The 25052-nt window shown below is 38.9% G+C and overlaps 1 protein-coding gene across 1 annotated transcript in view; it reads left to right on the plus strand.

The window, feature by feature from the left end:
- The window catches only part of shank3a (SH3 and multiple ankyrin repeat domains 3a), a 122265-nt gene that overhangs the window by 38909 nt on the left and 58304 nt on the right, over nucleotides 1-25052 (plus strand). The window contains 8 exon segments of the mRNA XM_026366266.1: nucleotides 13236-13344; nucleotides 13903-14054; nucleotides 14613-14780; nucleotides 16315-16431; nucleotides 20123-20200; nucleotides 20756-20822; nucleotides 21585-21818; nucleotides 21959-22157. Of these exon segments, the coding sequence (XP_026222051.1) occupies nucleotides 13236-13344; nucleotides 13903-14054; nucleotides 14613-14780; nucleotides 16315-16431; nucleotides 20123-20200; nucleotides 20756-20822; nucleotides 21585-21818; nucleotides 21959-22157 (1124 nt within the window).

Genomic DNA, 25052 nt, shown 5'->3' on the forward strand with positions numbered 1-25052 from the left:
TAAAATTCAGGTTCAGTTACTGCAAAATGTGTTAGATTGCCATGCACAGCATCTTAGGTCCAGCCATTACTTGATGCTGAGAAAGCATCTGTTTGCTTAGAATAATAGTTCTTCTGCCTCTTAGTTACTACTCAGTTTATTTATATAACACCGAATCACAACAAAATGATCTTCAGGCAATTTACATGGTGAAGTTAAGACCGTACAGGATGATATAAACAACATACAGTTCACAACTATAGAGAACTATATAGAATCCCAACAAATCCCCTTTGGGCAACAGTGTAGAGGAAAAACGTTCTCATCTGGACTGGTTGGAGTGAGGGGAAAGTGGAGAGCAAAGCGAACTACAAGCAAGAGAAAAGCACTGGGCAGGTTGGTTGGGCCAGAAACCGCACACCAGAAACTCACAGAGGTCAGGGATACCTGCAGAAAGGTACAGAAAGAGAGAGAGTGAGAGAGAGGCAGAAGCACAATTACAGGAGAAAGAAGACACAAATAGCAATGTTGGCTTATAGTAGAAGAGAGACGTGTAGTGCAATTCATCAAGGGAGTTCCTCTAAGGGCGTTTTCACACCGCAGTGCATTTACTCTAAATCACTTGATGAGTTTGTGAAATTATAGGATTTTCCCTTTAGTTTTGTTTATTTTTAGATAGAGAAAAATAAAAAATGTGTCACTTCAAACTCTTTGAGAATATCCTCTGCTTTTTGGGCTGACGTGTCTGCTGGGGGAACAAAAGAGTAAATGCAGGAAGAAGATCTTGTGTTGTAGACTAATACATGTTTCTGTGACAGGGGAGAGACAATTACACGCAGTAATAGGTTAACACTGTTTGGTCATCACCCAAGTGATTGATGTTTATTATGTTACATTACTTGCACAGCCATCCCATCAAATGTCTGCGGCATGACTCCACATTCATCCCGCAGCAGGTCTGGGTGTACAAAGGAAATAAATTAAAATCAACAGATACTCCAATGTCCTCAAATGCCATGCAGTTCATATCTTTTGGTACTGTTATATTATCGGAATGCTTTCTCACCAAGAGGACTGCTAGATTCGGATGAAGACCACCTCTTTCTGGGGGTCTTGCTGGAGTTGTTTTGATGTGATTACTGTGTTTACACCAGACACAATAAACTGCACCAAGAGGGGAAATGAACTCTGTTTGATTCAATAGGACTAAAGCCTGTAGGCATGAAAGAACTGTAAGTTTATAGCAGAATAACTAAGAGATGATTCAGAATTACCTAAGCCAAGAAGTTGTAAGTCTAGTCTTAAAGGGAGGGAGAGTATCTGTTTCCCAAACCTGGACAAAGAACGGGTTCCACAGGAGAGAGGCTTGTTAGCTAAAGGCTCTGGTTCCCATTCTGCATATGTCTGAGAAACTCAAGTAGACCTGATCCCTGGGAGAACAGCGTTCTTTTGGGATAATATGATACTGTGAGGTCTTTAAAGATATTGGGGAGTTTGATCATTAAGTGCTTTATATGTGAAGATAAGCTTTTTAAATTCTGTTCGAGATTTTTCAGGGAGCCAATGAAGAGAAGCTAATGAAATGTGATCTCTCTTGCTAATTCCAGTCAGAACTCTGGCTGCAGCATTTTGGATTAAATGGAGGCTTTTCAAGGCATCGCTGGGACCTCTGTGCGTGCACTAGCTTTCTAGCATCACTTCTGTTCATCTGAAAACTTGAGACAGCCAGGTTTATAACAGGTGAATGATGTTTGTGAGTTGAATTATTGATCAAGCATTTGATGAGAACACCAAATTCACTTGATTCAAGACTCATCTCAATACATGCAGATCTGACCTTTTGTTAACGTGTTCAGTGCTACTAATTAAATATTTAGATGTATAACCTAGAAATACTTCAGGCTTGCTGATTATTTTCAGGTTGTATGTGAAAATATAATAAATTGGATCCATTGTATATTCATATTTGTTTGCCAGTGCCTTCTTATTTTTTTACATAAAAGGGCTTGCAAGTAAGTAAGCACCCAATTGCTGCAGGGACAATGCTGGACAAAGCCATACTGTGAGTGGAGCCAGGAGGGTGGGCAGAATTGGTTGAGCATAAAGCAGAATGTATTTAGGGGTCCACTTACAATAAGCCTGTGCTCTGCATGTTTGTGAGCGTGTTGATGAGTGAGAAAGAGGCCGTGGCTTTCCCCGCTTTGTTCCAGCCTTTAGCCAAACCTTTCAGAGCTAGCTCACACTGTTCTGCCTGCCCAAACTGTAGTGCATCAAGAGGAGTACTAGATATTACAGGATATAGATTCAACACATATTATTGCAGTGCTTCCGAACAGGATTACTCAGGAGGCACGATGCTGCTGCGTTCAGAGAGAGCTACCAGGAGCCGGGCCACAGAGGTTAGACACAACACACTACTACTAAAATGACTCATGAAATCCAGTGAAAATATAGGTTACTGTCACAATGGAGCTATGTAGGTAGTCCTCTGGAAATGTTCTTATTAAAATACTCATTGAGAAAAGAGGTGTGATGAGCAGCATTTGAATTCTAACAATTTGTTTACATTTTCTTGACTTCCTGTTAAATGTGTGGCCACATGTTTACTTTCATGTTCAACAATTTTGTTGGCATACAGTAAATCATGTGCATTATACATGTAACTATATAACATCCATATTTAGATTAGTGTGTTAATAATATGATACCACCGTTGAATGATCACTATCTGATGAATGACATTAAGTACATCCACAGAAAATGTGGATGTCCTATGTATTATAAATGGACTATGTCTATGTAAGAAGGGCAGCATCACAAATATTTGCCTTATTATCAGAGGTGGTAAAAGTTCACATATACTTAAATAAAGTGAAACTAATTGAAAGCTCTTTGCTGATCAGTGATAAATCTGATCATTTAGTTTCCATTTTATTTATATACGCTATACTTGAAATCTGTATGTTCAGTGTGCTAAATTATGATCAGTAAGTAGTTTTGGTGCAGACGTATATGATTGCTTGTTTAAGTATGGGTGAGAGTGATTAAAACAAATTTCATCCTCCATCCTGTTCCCAGTGCTTTTTCATGTGTGCCAAAAGAGTCGCTTTTGTTGTCACACAGTTATGGAGCCATAACATTGACTTTAAAGTTTTGTGTTGAAAATAACATTGAGCATTGAAAAAGAAAGCTTAAACTGCAAAAGGAAACACTGGCATTGAAACTGTTGTATTAAAAACACACATGTACATGAAAAGTACAACCTTTGAAAAAAAGATACTTGTTCATCTGCATTTGCAGCCTCATTGTCTCCTTTTCTTTATCTCTCTTTTTCTTATTTGTTTTTCATTATATTACGTCCTTGTTCGTCTTGATATTTATGTTGGTTTGCAGCTACAGCTTCCTGTCACTGTATTAGCATGTGCCGGGGGAGTGGGTTTTGGTTCAGGGGAATGGGTGTGGAGAGGGTCAATTGCAAACTAAGTAGAGGGCATGTCCTACTTCCTGAGCGATCACTGGTTGTGAAGGATGGCTGGCTTGTGCATTACTGCTTTACTACATTCAGATTTTTTTAAATACCTAGGTTATATTTTTCAGCACAGTTCTCCCACATAAAATCCTACTCTGTGTGCGAAAGCTATACTGTGCCATATAGTACACTGACCTAGCATTACACTTTATAGAGATTTCTAAAGCTCACTCTGACAAACATAGACATACGACCTGATTTACTAAAATCCCAGACAGTGAGTTCTAAATTGTGTGTGCAGTCTTGAACATTATGTTGTTGGGTGTTTTGCAGAAAGAAAAATTGAGTAATTGACAAGCGGTATAAACAAGGTGATAGCGGTCATATTTAAATGAGGATTGTGCGTGTTTCAAAATATGAAATTCAATCCAATTAAATTAAAGTCCTCAGTTGAAATGATGCAAATAATCACTTCCGTGAGCTACAAACAAAATATCTGTATTACAAGAAAAAAAAAGCTTTTTGGAACATTTGAAAACTAACAAACAAACAACTTCAACGTGTTTACAGTAATTTATCACTAACACCATGGTGACAAATAAACACTGAAGGCTATAGGGAAGGAATAAAGGCATATTGCAGATTGTATTTTATGCAAAACCTAACACTGTGGTGACTGAAAGCTCAACACATTTCAACTTAAGAAAACACGAACGCAAATAGACAGAACTCAGAAACATATTCATCAATTTGACAACACAGGTGGAACATTTAAAAAAAATAAATGCTTTCCCTGTATTTGTTTGTCCAAATAAAGACACACACATTGTTAAACTTACAGTTTTTCAACCCAGGGAATTTAAGATGCTAGTGCTGTGTGTTCAACCATTGTCAGAGACAGCCAGCCAGGAGCCTGTTTGACACGGAGCCTTTTTTTTTTTGTTGCTATAATTAGATTGGCACACAGTCACGTAGCACGCAGCATGGTCAGCAAGAGGAAAGTCTGGGAATAGACCATACTACTGTAACAACATTTCAAATCCAATCCAAAACTACTTGTTTGCCAGTGTGTGGTGACCCTAACTGACGTAAGTATGCATAAAACACATTTTACTGGTCTTTGGAGCCTGGTAGAAGTTTCAGTAAACAAGGCCTTATATGTAGTGAACAGGCGATGGATTGAAAAAAAAAAAACATGAGCATACTGAATATCAACTGCCTCTAAACCCAGGGTTTCTTCATAAATAAACTCACAAATTACAGTACAGCACAACAATTCCACATTGTATTGGGATGTTTCTGTCTGAGGACTTACTTGGCATTTTATACAAGAAAACCAATATCACACAGAATAAGCAAGACTAAAGTTGTAAATAGAAAACAGGTCTACTCTGTTCTCCCTTTTATCTTCCTCTGTCATGTCTTTCTACTACTCCATTCCTTTCCCTCATGTGACTCCATTTTCTTGTCTTTCTACCACACAATGTCATTGTGTTGCATTTTTAATAAGAATATGCTTCTAGACCTTCATACTCTGCAGTAAATCCATGAATTATAGAATAAACTCACAAATAGAAGTGGCTAAGCCATATGACTGTTTTTCCTTCTCCAAAAGTGTTTAGAAAGAGGAGCCTCTGATGTGAAAGTGAAACTTGAGTGAAATGGAAGTTGCAGTTCGCCAGTGACAGCTTCACTATACAGTCTATACTTTCTCTGTTTGCTTTGGGGTTTTGCCAAAGCCTTGAAGTTCAACTTAGTATGCTTACATGATGCTGCTCGCTTTTATCTCCCTAAGCTGGGAGTTGAGAGCGTCTGCACGCTTCGCTTTATTTTCAGGTTGTGACATGAGTCTGTGCTCCTTGCTATTAGTCCATATTTATAAAACATGATCAACAAAGCCAATGTTTGTGAAACTGCATTACCTTAACTGTAGGATTATAGTTTATTATTATTATTATTCTTTTCCACTGCTTACTTAAAAAATGTCTTATACCTCATCCATTTTACAGAACATCTACCTCGTCTGCCATAGCATATGCCTTTTATTACACTTTGAAAAGGTAATCCTGTCTTAACTAACACCTTTTTAGTCTTCATCTCAACATGTTCCACTGTGAGGCTTAATAATATAATTTTAAATATAGCATTTTACACTCACAATAAAAATAAAAGGCACTGTTTGTAATTGGTCATGAAAATAGCAACAAAAGCAATATTTCTGAGCTGATCAAGAAATCGCTACAGTGATGATCTTTTATGTCTTCATTGAACACACCCATTAAACATAAAGAGCAATGGTGGAACAAATAATAGCATCAGTGTTTTAATAACATTTTGAACCACCTGCGGCAGCTGGAGGCTGTAAGGGTCCTTAGGCAAGTCCTCCTCACGCTGCCCTGCCTACCCTTGTACCTTGTACTGACTTGTAAGTCGCTTTGGATAAAAGAGTCTGCTAAATGATTACAAAATGTAAATGTAAATATGTAATAATAATGTAAATAGAACTGGTTCAGCTCAGCCATATTCATAGCATCACTGTTAGATTGAGATCTGTGCTCTGACTGAACCAACCCCAGTGGATTTTGTGTCTTTAAAGTCATTCTGTAGATTTACTTCCATCTTTAGGGTCGTTGTCCTGCTGCATCGCCCAACTTCTTCTAATCTGAAAGTCGTGGACAACCACCCTGACATTACCCTGTAGCATGATAAACTTGAATTCAGTTCATTATTCATCTGTAAAATAATAACGAGCATACAAACCATGGAATGAGAGTAATGTTTTACATGAGTTGGCCATTATTCTGTGCTTATTATTTTTGTGTGCCTTCTGATTAAATTTAATTCATACATTTAATTGAAAAATACCCATAAAAAAACCAAATACAACTCTTTTATGCCAGTGTGTATCACATGTGGAGAAAGACAATAGACATTGATGGAAGTGTGGGAACATCTTTAACAATATGCTTCTTTTCATAATACACAATCTGCAGTAGCTGGCACTGACAACAGGGCCCTGTGTTGACAGGGTAAATCATTACTTCCGCCCCTGCTTAAGGCTTCTGCTCTTTCCCAACTGTTTACGCTGTGCTTATATCATCCTGATGTCTGACAGTCCCCAGGGCATCCCCATGACCCACTGCACTGGCTCACTGTGTTTATTGCCTAAGCAGTTGTGACGCTTTAGAGCATGTGTGTATTTTACAGGCCAGCTCACATTAGGCTGGCGTATGATCTTCCTGAATAAGCATCATTTTGGTGAACATTGTAATTACTAGTCATCCAGGACACAACGTAGTGTAGGCCAGTTGTGAAGGACCAGGGGCTATGTACCCGTGTGGTAACATGTAGTAATAAGTGTAAATGTAGGGCAGTGAAAGTATCTGACACACATGCAGATATGGAAACAAATGTTGGTACTCTTTAGTTAAAGAAAGAAAAACCCACAATGGCCACTGAAATACTACAAAAGTAGTATAAATGTAATAAATACTAAACTAAAAATTAACATCAGAGATTGCTTTTGCGTTGTGGTACAACAGAAGTTTGTTTTTTTTTTTTTTAACGAAACTGGCCTGGACAAAAATGACCATAGGGACATGTTAAACTGTCCTGTAATTAGCATCATAGGTGTCTTCAAACATGTAATCAGTCAGTCTGCCTATTTGAAGGGTAAAATGTGGTCACTTTGTTGTTTGATATCACGGTGTGGACCACACTCAACATGGACCACAGAAAGATAATGTACTGAACAGAACATTACGTCACATAGCATGTGTGTAAACTTCATTTTGTAGAGCTCTGGCAAAATGCTATAGAAGGAAGATAAAAAAAAAACAAAAAACTTTGCAGCAAAATCCAGGCAGTGGCTAAAGGATTCAGGGCTCACCAGCAGTTGATGCAGTGGTAGTCATTTTATCTGGCCGCCTAATTTCTGGCCACCCACCCATGCTTTTATCAGGTAGTGGCAGATAATCCCCCTTTAGTGTTGGACGAGGCTCCTGGGGTTACTGGATTAAAAGGAAAAATGTGACAGATTTATCTGTCTGGAGTAGCTGTTCCACTCATTTTCTGACACTGATTGATTGATGATACTTTGCAGAGTTCTGCATAGTATTGCATGGAAATGTGGCATTATTGAAAAAGTGTGGTTAGTAGTTAGTCAGAGGTCTGAAGTTTTGATACTGACTAGATAGTCTTTAAGTGGTAGAGTATATGCTGCATATAAATCGTGTTTTAGGGTGTCATGGGGTTGTGTTATTGGTTAGTGAATAAACATAAAGGAGGAGGAGGAGCACTGCCAGAGGCCTAAGAGTGGTATGAGGGCGAAATGTCCACAAGTGGGGGCTGTGCTCACAGCCCAGCACCATGCAGGCTGATTGGCATTTACCAGAGAACACCAGGATTGGCAGATTCGCCATTGGCTCCCTGTGCTCTTCACGGATGAGAGCAGGTTCACATTGAGCACATGTGACTGATGTGACAGAGTCTGGAGACGTGGTGGAGAACGTTCTGCTGCCTGCAACCTCCTCCAGCATGACCGGTTTGGTGGTGGGTCAGTGATGGTCTAGGGAGACATTTCCTTGGAGGGCCGCACATACCTCTGAATGCAAGCCAGAGGTGCCCTGACTGCCATTAGGTACTGGTATCCTCAGACCCACTGTAAGACCATATGCTGGTGCAGTGAGCCCCTGGCCTCATGTGGCTGGAGTGTGTCAGCAGTTCCTGCATGATGAAGATATTGATGCTATGGACTGGCCCCAGACCTGAAACCAATCTAGCACCTCTGGGACATCATGTCTTGTTCTATCCACCAACGTCAAGTCACACCACAGACTGTCTTAAAGTTAACTGATGCCTTGATCCAGGTCTGGGAGGAGATCCTGCAGGAGAACATCCATTGTCTTATCAGAAGCATTCCCAGATGTTGTAGTGAGTGCATACCGGCACGTGGAGGCAACAAACACTACTGAGCCTCATTTTCCACAGAAGTTGGATCAGCCTGTGATCTGATTTTTCCACTTTTATTTTGACTACAAGTCTGAATCCAGACCTCCATTGGATAATGATTTTGATTTCTATTGATCATTGTTATTTTGTTATCTACACATTTCACTATGCAATGAAAAAAGACATTCAACTGGAAGATCTCATTCATCTAGGATGTGCTGTTTAAGTGTTCCCTTTATTTTTTGAGCAGTGTATTAGTTGTTGCAGTGTCATCAATTAGTTACATTACAAATTACTTTGATACTTTAATACTCCTAATACTCTATCAGATTCATTCCTAGATATTTCCAGCAGTGGTAGCAGGTGTTTTGTAGTTATTTGTGGAAATAATTAGCAGGAACAAAAAACATTTTCATATCAAAGAGAGCATTAATCAAACCAAGAAGAATTTCAATCAAACGGAGAAGAGGCAAGAACACCTCGTGCCAAGCTTCACACCGAATCTGCAGGGTGTTTTCTTGGCTTAACAAGTTGGTAAATTTTCATAAAGAAGTAGGTGATTTCTGCTGTTTTTGTTCTGCTCCTCTGCTCTGAGATGACACTGTTTTTAATTTCTCTCTTCTTTTATTTTCTCTCTCTCTCTTTTTTTTTTTTGTCCTGTCAGTTTCTTCTTGGTTCAACACAGCAGGCTAAACCTGTAGTGAATATACAGAAGCTGCACAAACTGGGAGACAGATACTTACATGGACCACTTACCCTTCCCTTCCAAGCAAAAATAATTTGAAACTGACAAAAGTTTGTTGTTCATTTGACTATAGTCATAAATATAATGAATACTTTTAAGGCCTATGGGACTGTAACCAGCATTCCTGGATGTGGCAACAAGACTAAAATTGACCCAACATTCAAGAGCTATGGATAATTTCCAGAGAGATACTAGCTTATATCATCTGTGTCTTATCGTACCAAAGGTCACTTTATGAGCGAGGCCTACACTGTTGAAAGACAAATGTAAAAAAAAGACTGTGTCTGCTTTGCTGTGTCTGGGACCTTGAATATTTGCTGGCCATCATGAAATGAAATGAAAGGATTTTATGTGTACTTCAGTCTCAAAAAGCTCTGTCTCAATTGCAGGTCACTCTACAAACCTAAAACAGCTAGAATGATTTGCTCAGGAAGAGTGGGCCAAAGTACCTCACAGACACTCGCAGAAGTCTCACAAAGCTACAGCAATTGCTTGTTTGCAGTGAAAAATTAAAGTGTAAAATAGTTTTTTCTTAAAGTTTTTTTTAGATATTTCAGAGAAAATTGTGTGTTCTTTTTTCGTGGAATAGTACCAACAAATTCATCCACTTTTGTAGGAGATAGAAGAACTACCACAAGCCACAGACACAAATGGAATGAGATGTAAACAGAAATAAGAGGCAGAACCCACTAATCATACCACATAACTGCAACATTCATGCATCCAGAAAACATCCAGACTCCACCTCTGTCTCACTACAATCTCCAGCTGCTGTAGCTCACATAACAACAGCAGCAAACATTTGCAAACCGAGTTATGTGAACGTCGATGGCAAAATGAACTGACCTATTGAGCTGAAACAGAGCGCTGTCCTCTAGCTCGTGCACACTCTAAAAAAAAAACAAAACCCAGTACCAGCGATTTCTCCACATCAGTATTCTCCCTTTGCCTCTAGAACTGTCTTTTTCATGTTCTGTTCTTGTTTATTGTCCTCGATGCATGAGTAAGAGCACTCAAATTAACCAATTAGCTGTAATTACCCTGCCTGACCCACATTCTTCTTTTCTCCACTAACAGAGCATGAACTGTACACTACAACCACCTGAGATATTCAGACACACAGGATGTAACAATGCCATATACACATTCAATTAATCAGTCAATCTATTTAATCACCAGACCATTATTAAACAATTGGTATGCACATTCTAACAATTTTCTGTAGTTTCATTTATTTTCAGTTTTCATCTTTTTTGTTTTGTTGTACATTTGTTACTCATGTAACTCTTCCCTATAAGTGAATGAGATTCAACTAGAAACTGAGGTGAAAGATTCTGAGACTGAGGCTGTTTCAAAGAGGAATACGGGTATTAACTACTGTACCTCACAGTTTACGTCTGTTTTGGTAATCATTGTTGAATGGCTACTGTAATGAGATAGGAAGCTCCTTTATTGGCCAAAATTAGTAGGGAACGACTGAGAGCACATCTTTCCTGCTTAAGGAAAACAGGAGACTCTGATTCTTTCATAACCCCAGTGCTGCCGTCGTAGAAGTCAGGATACAAGACTGAGGGGCTTTTTGTACAGTATCTGTGATGAATTATATCTGTACCTGCTTTGAAGAGTGAAGATTTCTTTGAAATGTTCTTTCATCTTAGATTTGCTTCTCTCAAAGTGGCTCTCAACACTTAGTAGTATAGTACAATCAATGTACTTTGTGGCCACCAGTGGCCAACTTTTTGTCATTCAGCAGAACAGGAGTCTTTGTCTATCTTGTCGACAGACAATCAGATCCATGTAGATGTGAATTCAGAGGTTTTGCTTCCTTTACTTCAGGTTATAACAAAATTAAGAGCTAAATTTAGAAAGAGATTTTCCACACATACTTTAATTCCTGCTTTCCACAAAGTAAATGGCTTTCTGTTTTTATCTATTTTGTAGTTAAAGCAAGGAAAAATCTTCCCTATTTCTAAATGGCAGATGAAATTTGCTGTTTCTTGCATTTGGTTCTGTCATTTGAAAAGAAGAATTCGTTGGCTGCAAAGTGCACTTTCTTGCTCCTGCTTCTGTATGTCTCATTTTTATTTCATCGGCTTCTCTGTCTCTTTGCTGGGGCTTCGTTCCTCCATGGACAGGAGAAGGGTTGCAGCAATGTATGTTCCCACATTTCCATAAGAATGACACACGGTGAATTTGTGAGCTTGTTTATATGATTTTATTTTATGAGTGAACTAGCATGTTATCTGTGGAGCTGACATCATTGACTTTGTCCCTATCCAAAGTCAATGATGTTTTCTCTATGGTGTATACCTGTGTTCCAAGTCTGATTCCCCACACCTAACTGCACCAACTGTTGTTGTTTTAGGGAGGTTTATTAGGTATACATGCATAAGATTTGATCATTAACATAATAATCACCCAATTGCCACAAAAGATGACACATGTCAACCGGTTCTTTGGTAAAATTATTAACTTATGTCATTGTAAGACAGTGAGTAGAGAGAAAAAGGCACAGACAGGGAGGAAATAGTCAGAGTTTATTAAAAGAATTATCAAAGTAGATATAAATTACAGATAGTAGATAACACTGCAAAACCCTTTTATCAATTATCTGTTCAACAGACAATACAACACACAAACGATCCAGCAAAATCATCACCAAACCATTATCCTAGGGATTATGCAGGGCACACTCACTAAATACAACCTCAGTGCTCTTCCCACTGATGTACATTGGCTGCCACAGCTGTCTTTGTATCCCATCACCATAACAACTGCCTCACAGAACATCTGAAAAAAAAAAAAACTGGATTTCTCTCACTCAGTTTGACTTGGAGATGGTGAGAGTAGCGGTCGGCAGCTCCTTGCAGGCAGTGTGGGGTGTGTGAACTAGAAGCAGACTTGTAGAGGCAAGCGGGCTGCAGATGGCTCAGTGCGAAAAGAAAGGGGGTGTGTGATGTGAAATTCGGGAAGGTGTTGTTGAGTGTGACTTTTCAGAATGAGGGATATCCAGTATATGATGCCACACATGGTGAGTGTCGAAGCAGCTGCTTTGTATTCTGTTTGCATTCTTGCATTTAAAAGTTTGTTATGTTGCATGCATTGTGCTAAGTAATTAGGCTGTGTAGAACATGTGTGTGTGTGTGTGTGTGTCTGGAGGCTTTCGCACATGTGGATGTTATGTAATGACTGAGGCTGAGAAAGCTTGAGAGAATGCAATAGTAATGAAAGTTCTGTGTGAAGCTCCGTTGGGATACTGCAGACAGTATGTAATTACATCCTGAAGACAGATATTAGGCTATCATCCTTGTTTTCATTTCTATTTTTACTTCCAATATCAAACTATAGAATAGTAAATTGTATTTTTTTTTGGTAAATTTCTTCTGTTAGTACAAGACATAGTAATTATAAATATTCTAGGCTATAATGTTATATCTCTGATAGCCCAAGATAAATAGTTCAAGCTAAAGTAATCTATTGAGAAATGTTAGTGCTGGTACTTTGTGCACACTGCAGCTGCATTTTTCACTCTGTGCTCCACAGGCTCAAACCCATCAGCAGAGGTGATGAATATTTTAATCATAAGTCACAGAGGAAATTAAATGTATTTGTGTGTTCATTAGAGTTTGGATAGGTAGTATTTGCATATGGGTAGGTGCTTGTTTTATGAATATGATTTTAAATGTCAATGTAAGAGCTGGTGATGTAAAAGCGTTGCACTCAGGTACTGTAAAATGTTATATCTATTACACTTGATCTCAAAATGTTACATTAGAGTCAAGATATTATTTTCCTGGCACTAATCTCAAAAACAACAGTCTTCATCCTTTAATTTTAGTGTTCCTGCTCAGCTCTTTCCCTGTCTTTTTTGGTCCATGCTATAACAGCTTATGTATCCACACAGTCCATTTGCTTAGCATGACAGAACAGAAATAAAACCTTCAAGTACAGAAGGAGAGAGCAGTACCTTTAGTTTTCATCTCTTCACTGCATTATTAAACATATCCATCCTCACAAGTCTGACATCACCCATTCACAGCTGCCTCTTCCTCTGCTTCCCCTTCCTCTCTTCCCCTTGTCTCTCTCTATTAGGCAAACCTGAAGAAGTTTATGGAGTATGTGCAGCAGAAGAACATTGAAAAGGTCTCCAGATTCCTGGAAAAAGGCCTTGACCCCAACTTCCATGATCCAGACACAGGAGGTGAGGAAGTCTCTTATAAGAAATGTCCCATCCTTACACAAGTTTTCAACCTTGATTGGTCTGTTCTCTTATGGGTCCTCTTCTTCTCTTCCTCTGTTCTGTTTATCCTCCTCTCTCTTTCTCTCTTTGTGTATCTTCACTATAAAATGACCATGTATGGATTTTGTGAAATAAGCCTTCTGCATGGTGGATAAAGCTGGATTACTGTTTTTGCTAATCTCCTCATGTTTATGCAAATGATTGTCCAGTCATAAAGGAGATTTCCCTGTTGGTTGACCTGTAGTTACACAGAGGCACAGTGAAGCAAGGGGAAAATGAGAATAGGTTGGTTTAACACCAACAGGAAGCAGCCACTTAGACAGACTGAAATGTGACAATCATAACAGCCTAGGCAGTTATCGAAATGCAGAGTCGCTGCAAATATAAACCTGCACTTTTGTTCTAATACCGACAGCTTCAAATGTTGAATACAAATTTTCTAAGAGGAATTCAGAATCATATGATTGGAAATACACTGAGATTTGATTTTGTTTGCTTCATTGTCCTTGGATCTCACAGAATGTCCTTTAACGCTGGCAGCACAGCTGGAGGGTTGTGCGGAGCTCATCAAGGTACTAAAAAGTGGAGGGGCGCATCTGGACTTCAGGACAAAAGATGGCATTACTGCCCTACACAAGGCCGTGCGCAGCAAGAACCATACAGCACTCATAGTGAGTGTGACACACACACAATCATACCATAAGGCTGAGTCATTTGTTTGATCTGTTTTCCCACACCAGTTCCTGCTCGTAAAGTTTCCCTCAGGAAAAAAGGGGGTCATCTCTGGCAGAGGGTGCTTGAGCAGTTGAGTGCAGAGGGTGCTTGGGTGATTACTAAACATGTGAGGCTTAACATGCCCACTTTGAATGGGTTGGCATATTCATTGAATGGCCTTGCATGTTGTCTGCGTAGAGGAGGCTTGTAACCTAAATGAAAGGGTTTACATGAGTCATAGAATTAATTTCCTGTTGAGCTAGAACTGTTGAAAGTGATTATTTCCACTCAGTCATTGCCATTATCCAAATATTCAATTTCACTTGGACATACATATGTTGCTGTTTCTTATAGTGACTGTGTAAATAATTCCTTCTGATTAGACAAGCGAGACAGGTTTTAAAAGCTATGTAAACGTAATAGAAGTATACCCATCCACTGTCAAAATAGAGACTGGAGATCGTATAAAAAATTAAAGCGTTAAAGTATTATTCCCTCCAAACCTTCCTCATCAGACGCTGTTGGACTTGGGTGCATCGCCTGACTATAAAGACAGCAGGGGGTTAACACCTCTCTATCACAGCTCCATGGTAGGAGGAGACCCCTACTGCTGTGAGCTGCTGCTGCATGATCATGCACAGGTCGGCTGTGTGGATGAGAACGGCTGGCAGGAGATACACCAGGTAATACACGCTAACATGCACATACACAACACTGATGGGTTGTATGCAGAATACAAATGCAGGTTGTGGGGTAAGAGGTCCTGTCTGTTTTTCTGAGTTTCACTGATGTGATTTTCTGTTTTCTCAGTTTGTGATTTTCTTTTGAGGTGGTCAGACACTTTGGTTGGGTCATGTGCTGGTTGGAAGATTCATTTTAGGATTAAGAAGGATGCAGTTTTTTTAGTCTAAAGGATTCTTTAGATGCCTTCTGATTGCATTTCCATGCTGTTATTGAAAGGAAGAAACAAATACATTTTAGACATTCACTTTTTCTGAAAATTAAATGTTTGCATTTGCAAAAACTGCTGCAGTTGGACACGACTGATAGATGGCATTGTATGACATGCTTATTCATTATGATTGCAGTACACCAACACAAACACCTAATTGCAGCTAATAAAATGCCATTACTTGAAATAAAAATACATCATTTGTCAACTTCACAATTTTTTATTCTGCTTTAAATATAAGCAAATTTCCAGTTTGATGCCTGTAACACACGCGCAGTTGGGACAAAAGCAAAATGAAACTCAAAGGTTTTTAGACAATACAGTTCTGATTCCAAAATTAGCAGATTAATTAACAACACAACCACTAGGCAAAGATGACGCTTCATGAAAAGGCAAAATACTGTTGAGCAGCTAAAGATTTGTATCCACTAAGGAAGGAAAGGACTCCAAACTGGATGCTGAATTATATATATTTCTGTGTTTATAGGTTTAAGTAAGTACAGTAAATCCAGGTGTCTTCAATAACATCTGTTTCCATAAACATTTTCTCCCTAGTTCAGTTTCACTTTAATTTATCTCTAGTTTCTCCTTTTCCTGTGTCCTTGCCAGCATTAGTATTCTAGTGGAGCAGTACATATTGTGTACAATAGGATCTACTTTGGAACATTCCCACCGTCATTTGTGTGCTGTCACACTGCTGTCACACACTGGTGAGACAGAGCACAGGAGGTAGAGAGCAATCGCTGGGGAGAGTTGGTGCATGTCTTTGTCAATGACACAAGACAAAACCAGTGAGTAGGAGGGAAATAAGAGAGAGGAGATTGATTAGATGAAAAGTTTATTGCTCCCAGTTATATGTGAAACAAAGAAACAGAGAAGAGACATCACTCTTGCCAGAATAAGTTGTATTCAAATTTACATTTTGCCTCAGGTATTGTATGTGATACAAACAATGTTGTCGCTTACTTTTAGATACTGCTAACAAATAAGAGGAAAAATTCACAAAGGAAGTAGCCCAAAGTAAAAAGGAGAAAAGAAAAATGATTTTATGGGTTTAGATATTTAGTATCTGTAACATTCAGGTGGTCTCAACCATTTTTCAGCGTTTAAGCATGTGTACGTTTTCTACTGTATTCCAATTGCTATAATACAAATGTGGAGTGCTGTCCTCTTTTAGAGCCTCTTCGTGGTTTCTCCCTCTTGACTTAAAGGTGAATTATTGAGGGTTAATTTTCTAATTAACATATGTGAATCTCTTCTTTCAGGCATGCCGCTACGGCCACGTGCAGCACCTGGAACACTTGCTGTTCTATGGAGCTGACATGAGCGCCCAGAATGCATCTGGAAACACGGCTCTGCATGTGTGTGCTCTCTACAACCAGGTACCAGTTATTAAAAAAATCTACAGTGGCTCATGTGCTGAGGAGTAGCTGTGTGTGTGTCTTTGTGTGTGTGTGTGTGTGTGTGTGTGTGTGTGTGTGTGTGTGTCTGTGATATCAGGGAATTGTGCATTGTTCGATCTACATCTAATGCCTGCGTTCAGTGCCAGTGAAAGAGAAAGTGTCAAATTTACAGCTCGAGAGAGTAAATGACCGTGTGACACATTTACTTTTATTATCACTGAAGTTGTTTTGAAGGATCATCCAGCATCACTGTTCTGTTTTAGCATAAAGGTTGGGGTGGTCTGTATGTCTATATGTGTGTAACATTTCTGTGTGGGCATTATGCAGATATGCAAGTGTCTAAGGTGATCTCGGTTTGAGAGCTGTGGGAGCAGCCACTGTGCTTCGGCATTGAACTGGCTTAGAATTTAATGTCTTGCTCAAGGACACTTTTACAATTCTGAGACTTTCAGTTTCTACATAGGATTTGTTTTGCTTGTACTGAAGTGGTAGTCTGAACCAAAGGTATCTTTGACCCTGGTCATCCACTTTTTCACTGTATTTGTTGGCTGTTGTGATAACGGACAGAAAGAGTTTCAGGCTGCAGTTAAAATGCCCACAATTATCCTCTGTGCAAAGTGATGCACTTCGTTCCAATTTAGATGAATGGTTTATTATTTTTGTTGCTTTATGTTTAAAATGTAACATATGCTTTTATAGACTGTCAAGACCAGGTTAGCAATGTGTGGAGTACTTTACATAGTAATTACAACTGCAGTGTAACATCCAGTTCATGTTCACGAGACCTGAGGATTTCTATCTTGATCTGTATTTCAGGTAATTTTCTTGTTGCTCACTGCATCTCTAGTATAAGGCTAGCATTGTTTCTTATTTTCTTTCTATGAAGGGACAGAAAATGATGACAAGGCCAGAAGAGCTAGTATATAAATAAATACAGTTTTACTTTACAATAAGAAGGGGACATTTGTTAGGACAGATGGGCACTAATGCTTAACTAACATTACTCAAACAGAAAATATTACATTTGATGAGGATTATTTTGAGCTGTGAATTAACAGATTTGGTGCACTATTTAGAGTATTTATGGCAACAGTGTTATGTGGCATTAATGGATAATAAACTACATTGCATGTGTTGATGATCACAACACCCAGTGCAACAGTGTGGATCACTGATCACATATCTACAAAAGATAGGTGTTTAGTAGATACAGTATGTCTCTGTCTGCAGGATGAGGATGATAATTTCAAGTTTAGTTTGTTGTGGTCAGGTCATTGTTTACACACATGCACAGGTGGAATCACACAGTGGGGAGCATTAATAACACACCATTAATACTTAAAATAAGCTGTTTGTAACACATCCATGTGACTGAAGTCATTACCTGCTCAACCTCTCACAAGAGACACAAGACAAGGAGTTGTGTGTGGAGCAAGAGGTGGTATAATCAATTATAGAATGGATGAATAGTTTTGTTTTTGCTTACTTACACAACTTCTTGGAAGTCTGCATTCTGGTAATGGCCCTTTTCTTAGCTCATGTCTACAACCGCTACTGAGGATAGCTGTTATCCTGTGTATAAGCTGAAGACCACATTGATCCGATTGATCGCAGAAACAGTGCTTCTTAGCAGGGTTCCAGTCCAGTCTAAATAGGACTAGATCAGGTGATTATAGACAACCAAGAAAAAGAAAAGAAAAGAAATAGTCTGGTAGAAGAATCAGGAAACTTGTAGTCCAGCAACAAAGATGACTAGATCCATATGTTATCTCGTATAATTGGCAGGATATAGAAAAAGCTTGATCAATGACTTGAGAGACCCATTCCTGGGGTCTGAATGGCAAATTAACATTTGTTTCAGGCTTCAGTGATTCATGTCATGTCTTTTAGATGTCAGTCACAATTTGGTGTAATCCATTCTACTTTGAGTGGAGGATTTTGATAACAAAACAAAATAAACGGTTTTCAAGCACTCCATTTTACATAATTTCAGAATCTCTCGCGCTCTTGTCTTCACATCAATATCGAAGTGTAATTGACATGTCAATATATATTCCTTTGTGACTAATGTAATCACATCTAGCGAACCGTGGGTCATGACTGCTGCAATAGTTTTACAAATTAATTTCTTTAGGCAGTCTTGGAGGGAAGAACAAGACAGATAGCTCTCACTGTAATTGACCTTTACATGTGTGCATGTCTATAAAGTATACGCTTAGAATCTGTGCAAATGAATACAAAGGGAGACTGTAACATTCATGTAAATAGAGACATTCAAGAGTGTCACAAAGGCTGTGAATAACACACTGACAGCATGTAGTGTCTCCATGGTATTGGGGCATTTAAAACAGCAAATGTTTCTTTTTTTTTTCTCACCTACATGATCTATGGCTTAAAGGAGAATTAGAATATGAAACATTGCAATAGGCTGCCTTGTTTTCTTGTTACTGTGCACAAAAAATAGCACAATAGACAGTGATAAATGTTATTCTTCAAAAAAAGGGGCTTTAAATGGTCAAGGTGATGGAAATATTATTGTTACAGCTAGTATACTTTACTTGAGTGTACCTTTTGTATTTGTCTCTATCCTCTTCCTTTTAATATATTTGCTTTAACACGTGTGCAGTACATTCCTTTATTGCTTCTCTTCAACCTTGATTAATTTTCCATGGTTCCTGTCTCAATCATCTAACATTTTTCTCCTCTGACTATATTTGCACCTCTACTCACAGATTGATCTAAAACATACAAGGTCATGTACAGTTAGCTGATCAAATTTTATTTGAATTTACTGATTATTATCATTAGTTAATGATGAGTAGTTGTGTTTAGGGGGGATTTTGTATCTTTGTATCTACAGCAGTCTGTGTGGTTTGTCAGACAAAACCAAGTTGAACACAAAACACTGTTTCTGTTACTAGCTGAACCACATGTTTAATCAATCTGTGCGTGTTTGTTTCTGAATGTGTGACTCAATGATGGTGGGAGTTACCAAAGTCGTTCTGATTCTAGCAGTGGGCTGGTCCTGGGAAGTCTGTCCTCTGTTAAATTACATATCGACCACATATTGTCCTGTCCATCAATCTACAATTAGCTTTTTTTTGCCAGAGGGGCCTGTGCTCATTTACGCACAAAAATAAATGGCAAAATTATGCCACACTAGAAATTAAGTGGTTGTGAATAAATGAGTATGTCTGGTTTATGCATCTTAAATGCATCTTTACAGAAACTGGGACTGGATTGTATGGACAAAAAAAGCTTTGTGAGAGTTTGTTTGAATATAACTTCAATGCAGCACAAGAATGTTGCATCATCAGGTTACATCATTGCTGCACCAGCATCATTCGTTTGGTATTTGGTACTATACTACCATAATATCTGCAGTGGTTCACAAACAGTCAGTTATTTTTGATGCTTCCTACAGTAATAAAACTGTAGTTAATATATTGCATAGTGTCAGCACTAATAAAGAGCCCAATCAGAACCTTAGAAAATGACACCTTCAGGAGCTCCATTAATATTTCTGTGTTGTGTGTACGTGCAATTGAGTGTTTACGTGAATATGTGCATTCATTTGCTTGACTGTGTATTTGTATATAGTTTTTGTCAAAATCAAATACAGTGACACTTAAAACTTGTAGCCAAATGCAAAAATCTCTCTGTGATTCAGGATAGCTGTGCACGAGTTCTCCTGTTCCGGGGGGCCAATAAAGAGATCAAGAACTACAACAGCCAGACTGCCTTTCAGGTATATGCTGTCTAGGAATCACTGTGTGTATGACGTTGGATGTGTGTTTTATCATATCTTACATCTTTGAAATATCAGAACTGAATGGGTGGAATGACTTGATTTACCCAGACCTATGCTGCTACAATGAATATGTTGATTGCTATGAAAACCTTAAGCAGCATAATAGCTTCCACCCCCGCTGGCTAAACATTGTAGTCTCTATTTGAATTGCAGCCTTTGTGGTTGATGAAGTCTGTGTGAAATCAACACTGACAAAGATTTCCAGTGCTGATCAAAGTTAATTTGTGAGTACGCAAAGCAGGCCTGTCCACACATTACCCAAGAACAGTGCCACACATACAGATTTCATACACAACAAATGACTAAATGTGTAAAACATTTATTAGGAGAATAACAGAGAATTAATGGGAAAATGGGTAATGTATTTATGTTCACTTGTCCTAGGGTTTTTTGTTCCTCATTTTTCCAAAGAAAAATATTTTGCTGTTGCTAATATTTAGTCATTTCTCTCTGTTTTCTTTACCTCTTCTCCTCTCTTTTCTCTACCTCTAGGTAGCTATTATAGCAGGAAATTTTGATCTGGCTGAAATCATAAAGGTCCACAAAACATCAGATGTTGGTAAGTTGGCAACAGTGGTAACATTTCACCACACTCAGTTAATGTAACTTGTCAGATAGTGAAAAATTCAGCAGTGGCTGGGTATGGACAGTGGAGAAGCTTGAGGAAAGTGATTACAGATTGAACACAGAGGTGTGGCGAAATGAGGCAGAGGAAATGGAAATGCAAGAGATGTGGAGATTGTTTCAGGGGTTGTTGGATCCCTGCAGAGTTGAGCAGTTTTTTCTGATGAGAACGTACAGGAAAACTCTGCCATCTAGAGTGGACAGGATGTAATACCCTACTTTTGCTTTGTGAAAAAGCATTATTTCTTGTAAACTGTAATCATGTTTGTAATGGTTCATTCATTCTAAAGAAATAATCTGAGCACAAAAAAGATGGTATTTTATACAAGCTGGTAATCCTATGTGTGAACGTAAACATGCATTGTTAGTTATTATTGCCAAAGACAAAGAAGATGATATGTTTAACAGAAGAGGATTTAATTAACAGCTATGATAAAAATCCAGAAATGTCAGTGTCAAAGATGCGCTTTATTTTTTGTTCTGTTTTTTGTTCTTTCATTCTTTGTTCATATTAAAGCATGGTAAATGTGGTGTGTAGTGTCTGAAGCACTGCTGGGGTTTCATAATGCTGGCATTGTGGTTAATTCTTTATCACAGCATGCTCATACTGCAGGCTACAGTAGCTTTGTATGAAATGCTGAGTCTGTTCAGAGGTGCTCTCTAGGCCTGTATTGCTTATGTCTTTTTCTCCTCTCAGTGCCTTTTAGGGAGACCCCCTCCTACACCAACCGTCGACGCGTGATGCCTGGCCCCCTGCCCTCGCCACGTTCTTTGCTCCGCTCTGCAAGTGACAACAACCTGAATGGAGACCACGATCACATTCATGGTCAGACACCCCAAGAAATTCGTGGCCGCCAGGGTCACTCCCCTGTCCCATCACTGTGCAGCCTGCCAGCTCTTGGGCAGCAGCACAGCAGCCTTGGAGAGGTGAGATGAAGCTGATGAATTGTAGGTAGAGGAGAACAGTCGAGGAACTGAGAAAGATAAATAGTTTTATCTAGGCCCTTCGTTCAGTTCATGTATTACACAAAGATTGTGATGTTATGTGATGTTGCATCTCTTTAAGGATGCTACTTGTCTCTTTCTCTCCTCAATGACAGAGCCGTCATGGCGAGATCCCTGACAGCAGTCTCCAAAGTACTGGCAGTTCAAGATCCTCACATTCCCGCTCGCCATCGCTACATCACATGCATGAAGAGGACAAACCAATTCCCAGAAGGTCCCACAGCCATGGCTACCCTCATGGATATGGTCCTCGTGGAAGACTCAGGTCTGTACGATTTGCTTTGACCTCAGCTTATTCATAAGTCATGTCTAGTGATTACTCCACTATACAAGCTTTAAAGAGCTTTTTAAAAAGGCACAGCTCTTTCCTCGTGCTCCTAATTCACGACTTACACTTCTAGGGTTTTGGCAGCTATTCACTTTAAATAGATAATCTGTGATAGCCCTCATGATTATGCACCTGCTTTCATATTTAAACCTAATTTCAAAAGGCTTCATTTGATGTGTTTGAGTCACTTGTTAGTCACCAAGGAGCTTTCTGCATCTTGTTCATCTGTTACCGTCTGCCACTGCTGATAAACATAACATCAGTCAGTGCAGAATCTTGTTTATTTATTCATACAGCAATCCGAGACATGTGTGACTGTGACTTGTGATCTACTTGTGAGGTTTATAGTGGCAGATTGAACTGATCACTCGGAGGTCAGCTATAATTGCATGTGGCTGTTCTGTGGCTTATGCTCCTGTTAGGGTTGGAGGGCAGTGATCAGTGGCCTGGTGTTTATCTGGCGTAGACACGAGGCCTGTGCTTGAGTGCTTACTCAGTTCAGACGCAGACAGATGGAAAGGGGCTAATAATTATCACCATGGGGACTAATTGAAGACTGTCAAGCTGTGAATTTGTGTGTATTTCAGTTTGTGTGAGAGAGATTGAGAGACAGTGAATACATTCTGAAATTAGAACTATGTACAGTTGATATATGAATCCGCACATGCAGGTTCGTTACTGGTTGCTGGAACAGATCCTCTCCTTTAGAGACTGAATCACTGGACAAAATGCATTGTAAACTGGGGCTCTTATCACACCTCGGAGCAAAAGATAGAAGTGGTTTACTGACACTTGGTTTGTTTAGCTTTTTATTATGACCATATTTCAGAGCAAGATCACCTGCTTAAAGCAAACACCTAATGTGATTCCTGGATGCCACACAGCGTGTGTATGTGTATGTTTGTGTGAAATAGTCAGATGTCTGACAGGGGAATTGCATTACAGACACAGCTCCAGCCATACCGGTCTCTTCTTTAATACGTTCCTGTCACTTTACTCCATCTATCAAAGACTCATTAATCCATGGTTTGCAGCCAGAGAGGAATCAACATCCTTTATTACATCACGTAGCATGCACATATCACACAGCCTGGAAACTAAACCTCCCAAGTGTTCAGTCCAAATTTAAATTATATGAAGTAAATTTGGTTCATTATTAAATTCGCACTACAGTCTTGAACCAACCTCTGTCAAACACTGTGTACTTTTATAGTAACAAATTATATTAAGTGAATCTTCCCCTGTTGGATCTGGCACTACATTAGCATTACTGTAAACTGACAGACATGCACATCTTTTGCTCATTTACGTAGTCAATTAGAATGCGAAGAATATAAAACGAGTAGGAAAAGTGAAGACGACAAAGGACAAAAGCAGGTTCAGTGTAACCACTGTGTCCTGGCCTAAAAGGCCTTTTGTACACAGAGATTCGAGACCTTGTTCGTCAATGTGAATTACCCATATATCAAATATTAGCAAGTGAGGTGGATATATTAAAAGCACAAAAAGAGCAGCTGGTCTCCATGGCCTGAACCTGCACCCATGTGAGACTGATGCTGTCCTTGAATATTTCCTCTCTAATATTTCTCCCTCCCTCCCTCTGTTTCTCTCTCTGACCTTGTGTTTATGCCCATGGTAACTCTAGAGGCATTATGAGTACCAAGGGAGTGTGAAATTAGCTTGGCCAGTCAACAGCCTGCCCAACGGCAGATTCCACCAAGTTTCTGTGGAACTCACCATCACTTTCTCCTCCTTGGGTGTGTACAGTGATGCCAGGGTTCAGTATTATAAAAATTATTTGAAACCAGCTATACAACAAGTAAGTAAACAGAAGGATTCGGTCAACACAGTTTATGTAATGGAAATGATATATTACAGAATGACGCAGCTGGTTAATCTGTTTGGATAAAAGTAACTCATTTTCTAAAAGGGAATTAATAGATAACAAACCCGATATTTAGCTTTATTGATTTGTTGCAATGATGAGTGGAGGTTTTTATCTTTTGTGAGGGAAACTGGAGGAAACTGTTAGACTGTTAAAGTACTGCAAATGCGATTGGACTTTTTGTGAGAATGTATACTATGAAATCAAAGCAAACAAACAAAGCTGGGTGATGATTTGATAACAACTAGTGGAGCAGAATTTTACTTCAAACAAACTTATTCTGCGATTAACCAGCTACTTACCGTGGTGTTTTGTCATTACTGTTCAAAGGGATAATCAATCATCAAGATGACACTGCCTTGACAGGGCTGTGCTGTTTAACACCTAGTTATCAACCTCTGTTGGGAAGAAAAGCTGTGAAACGGGATAAAAATCGTGTTACTGACAAGACAATACCAACATTTCTCATTTTTTATTTCCACTGTATTGTTCTTCTTTCCTTTTCCCTACAATGACAGAGAAATAGATTTTATACTTCTAGACAACTTCCATTGTATCTGCCATGGTGAAATAAGCATTTCCCCAGTGTATGTAAGGTAAAAATAAATGTTATGCCTTCTGATTGGTTTAAACCAGAGAAGAAGCTGTAAGAGTAAAATGACCACTAGCTTAGGTCTTCTTTAATTCCCACTTTAGAATTGAATCTAATTGACCATTGCTTCTGACATTTAAAATATTTCAGCAGTTGCAAACATGAAAAAGAAAAGTGTGTGAGGATAGTTGTCACAGACACCAACTCTTTATTTCAAATGACACAGCATTACTTAAATAATTTTTGCATGTAAGGTTGCAGTGGCAGATATGCAAATGAACATGACACTGTGTAATTTCTTGTACTTGTGAAGTATTATTACACCTTATGTGTCATGTCTAAGGGTTGTCCCATT

The sequence above is a fragment of the Anabas testudineus genome, chromosome 6, assembly GCF_900324465.2.
Source record: "Anabas testudineus chromosome 6, fAnaTes1.2, whole genome shotgun sequence".
In the NCBI taxonomy this organism is placed as follows: Eukaryota; Metazoa; Chordata; class Actinopteri; order Anabantiformes; family Anabantidae; genus Anabas; species Anabas testudineus.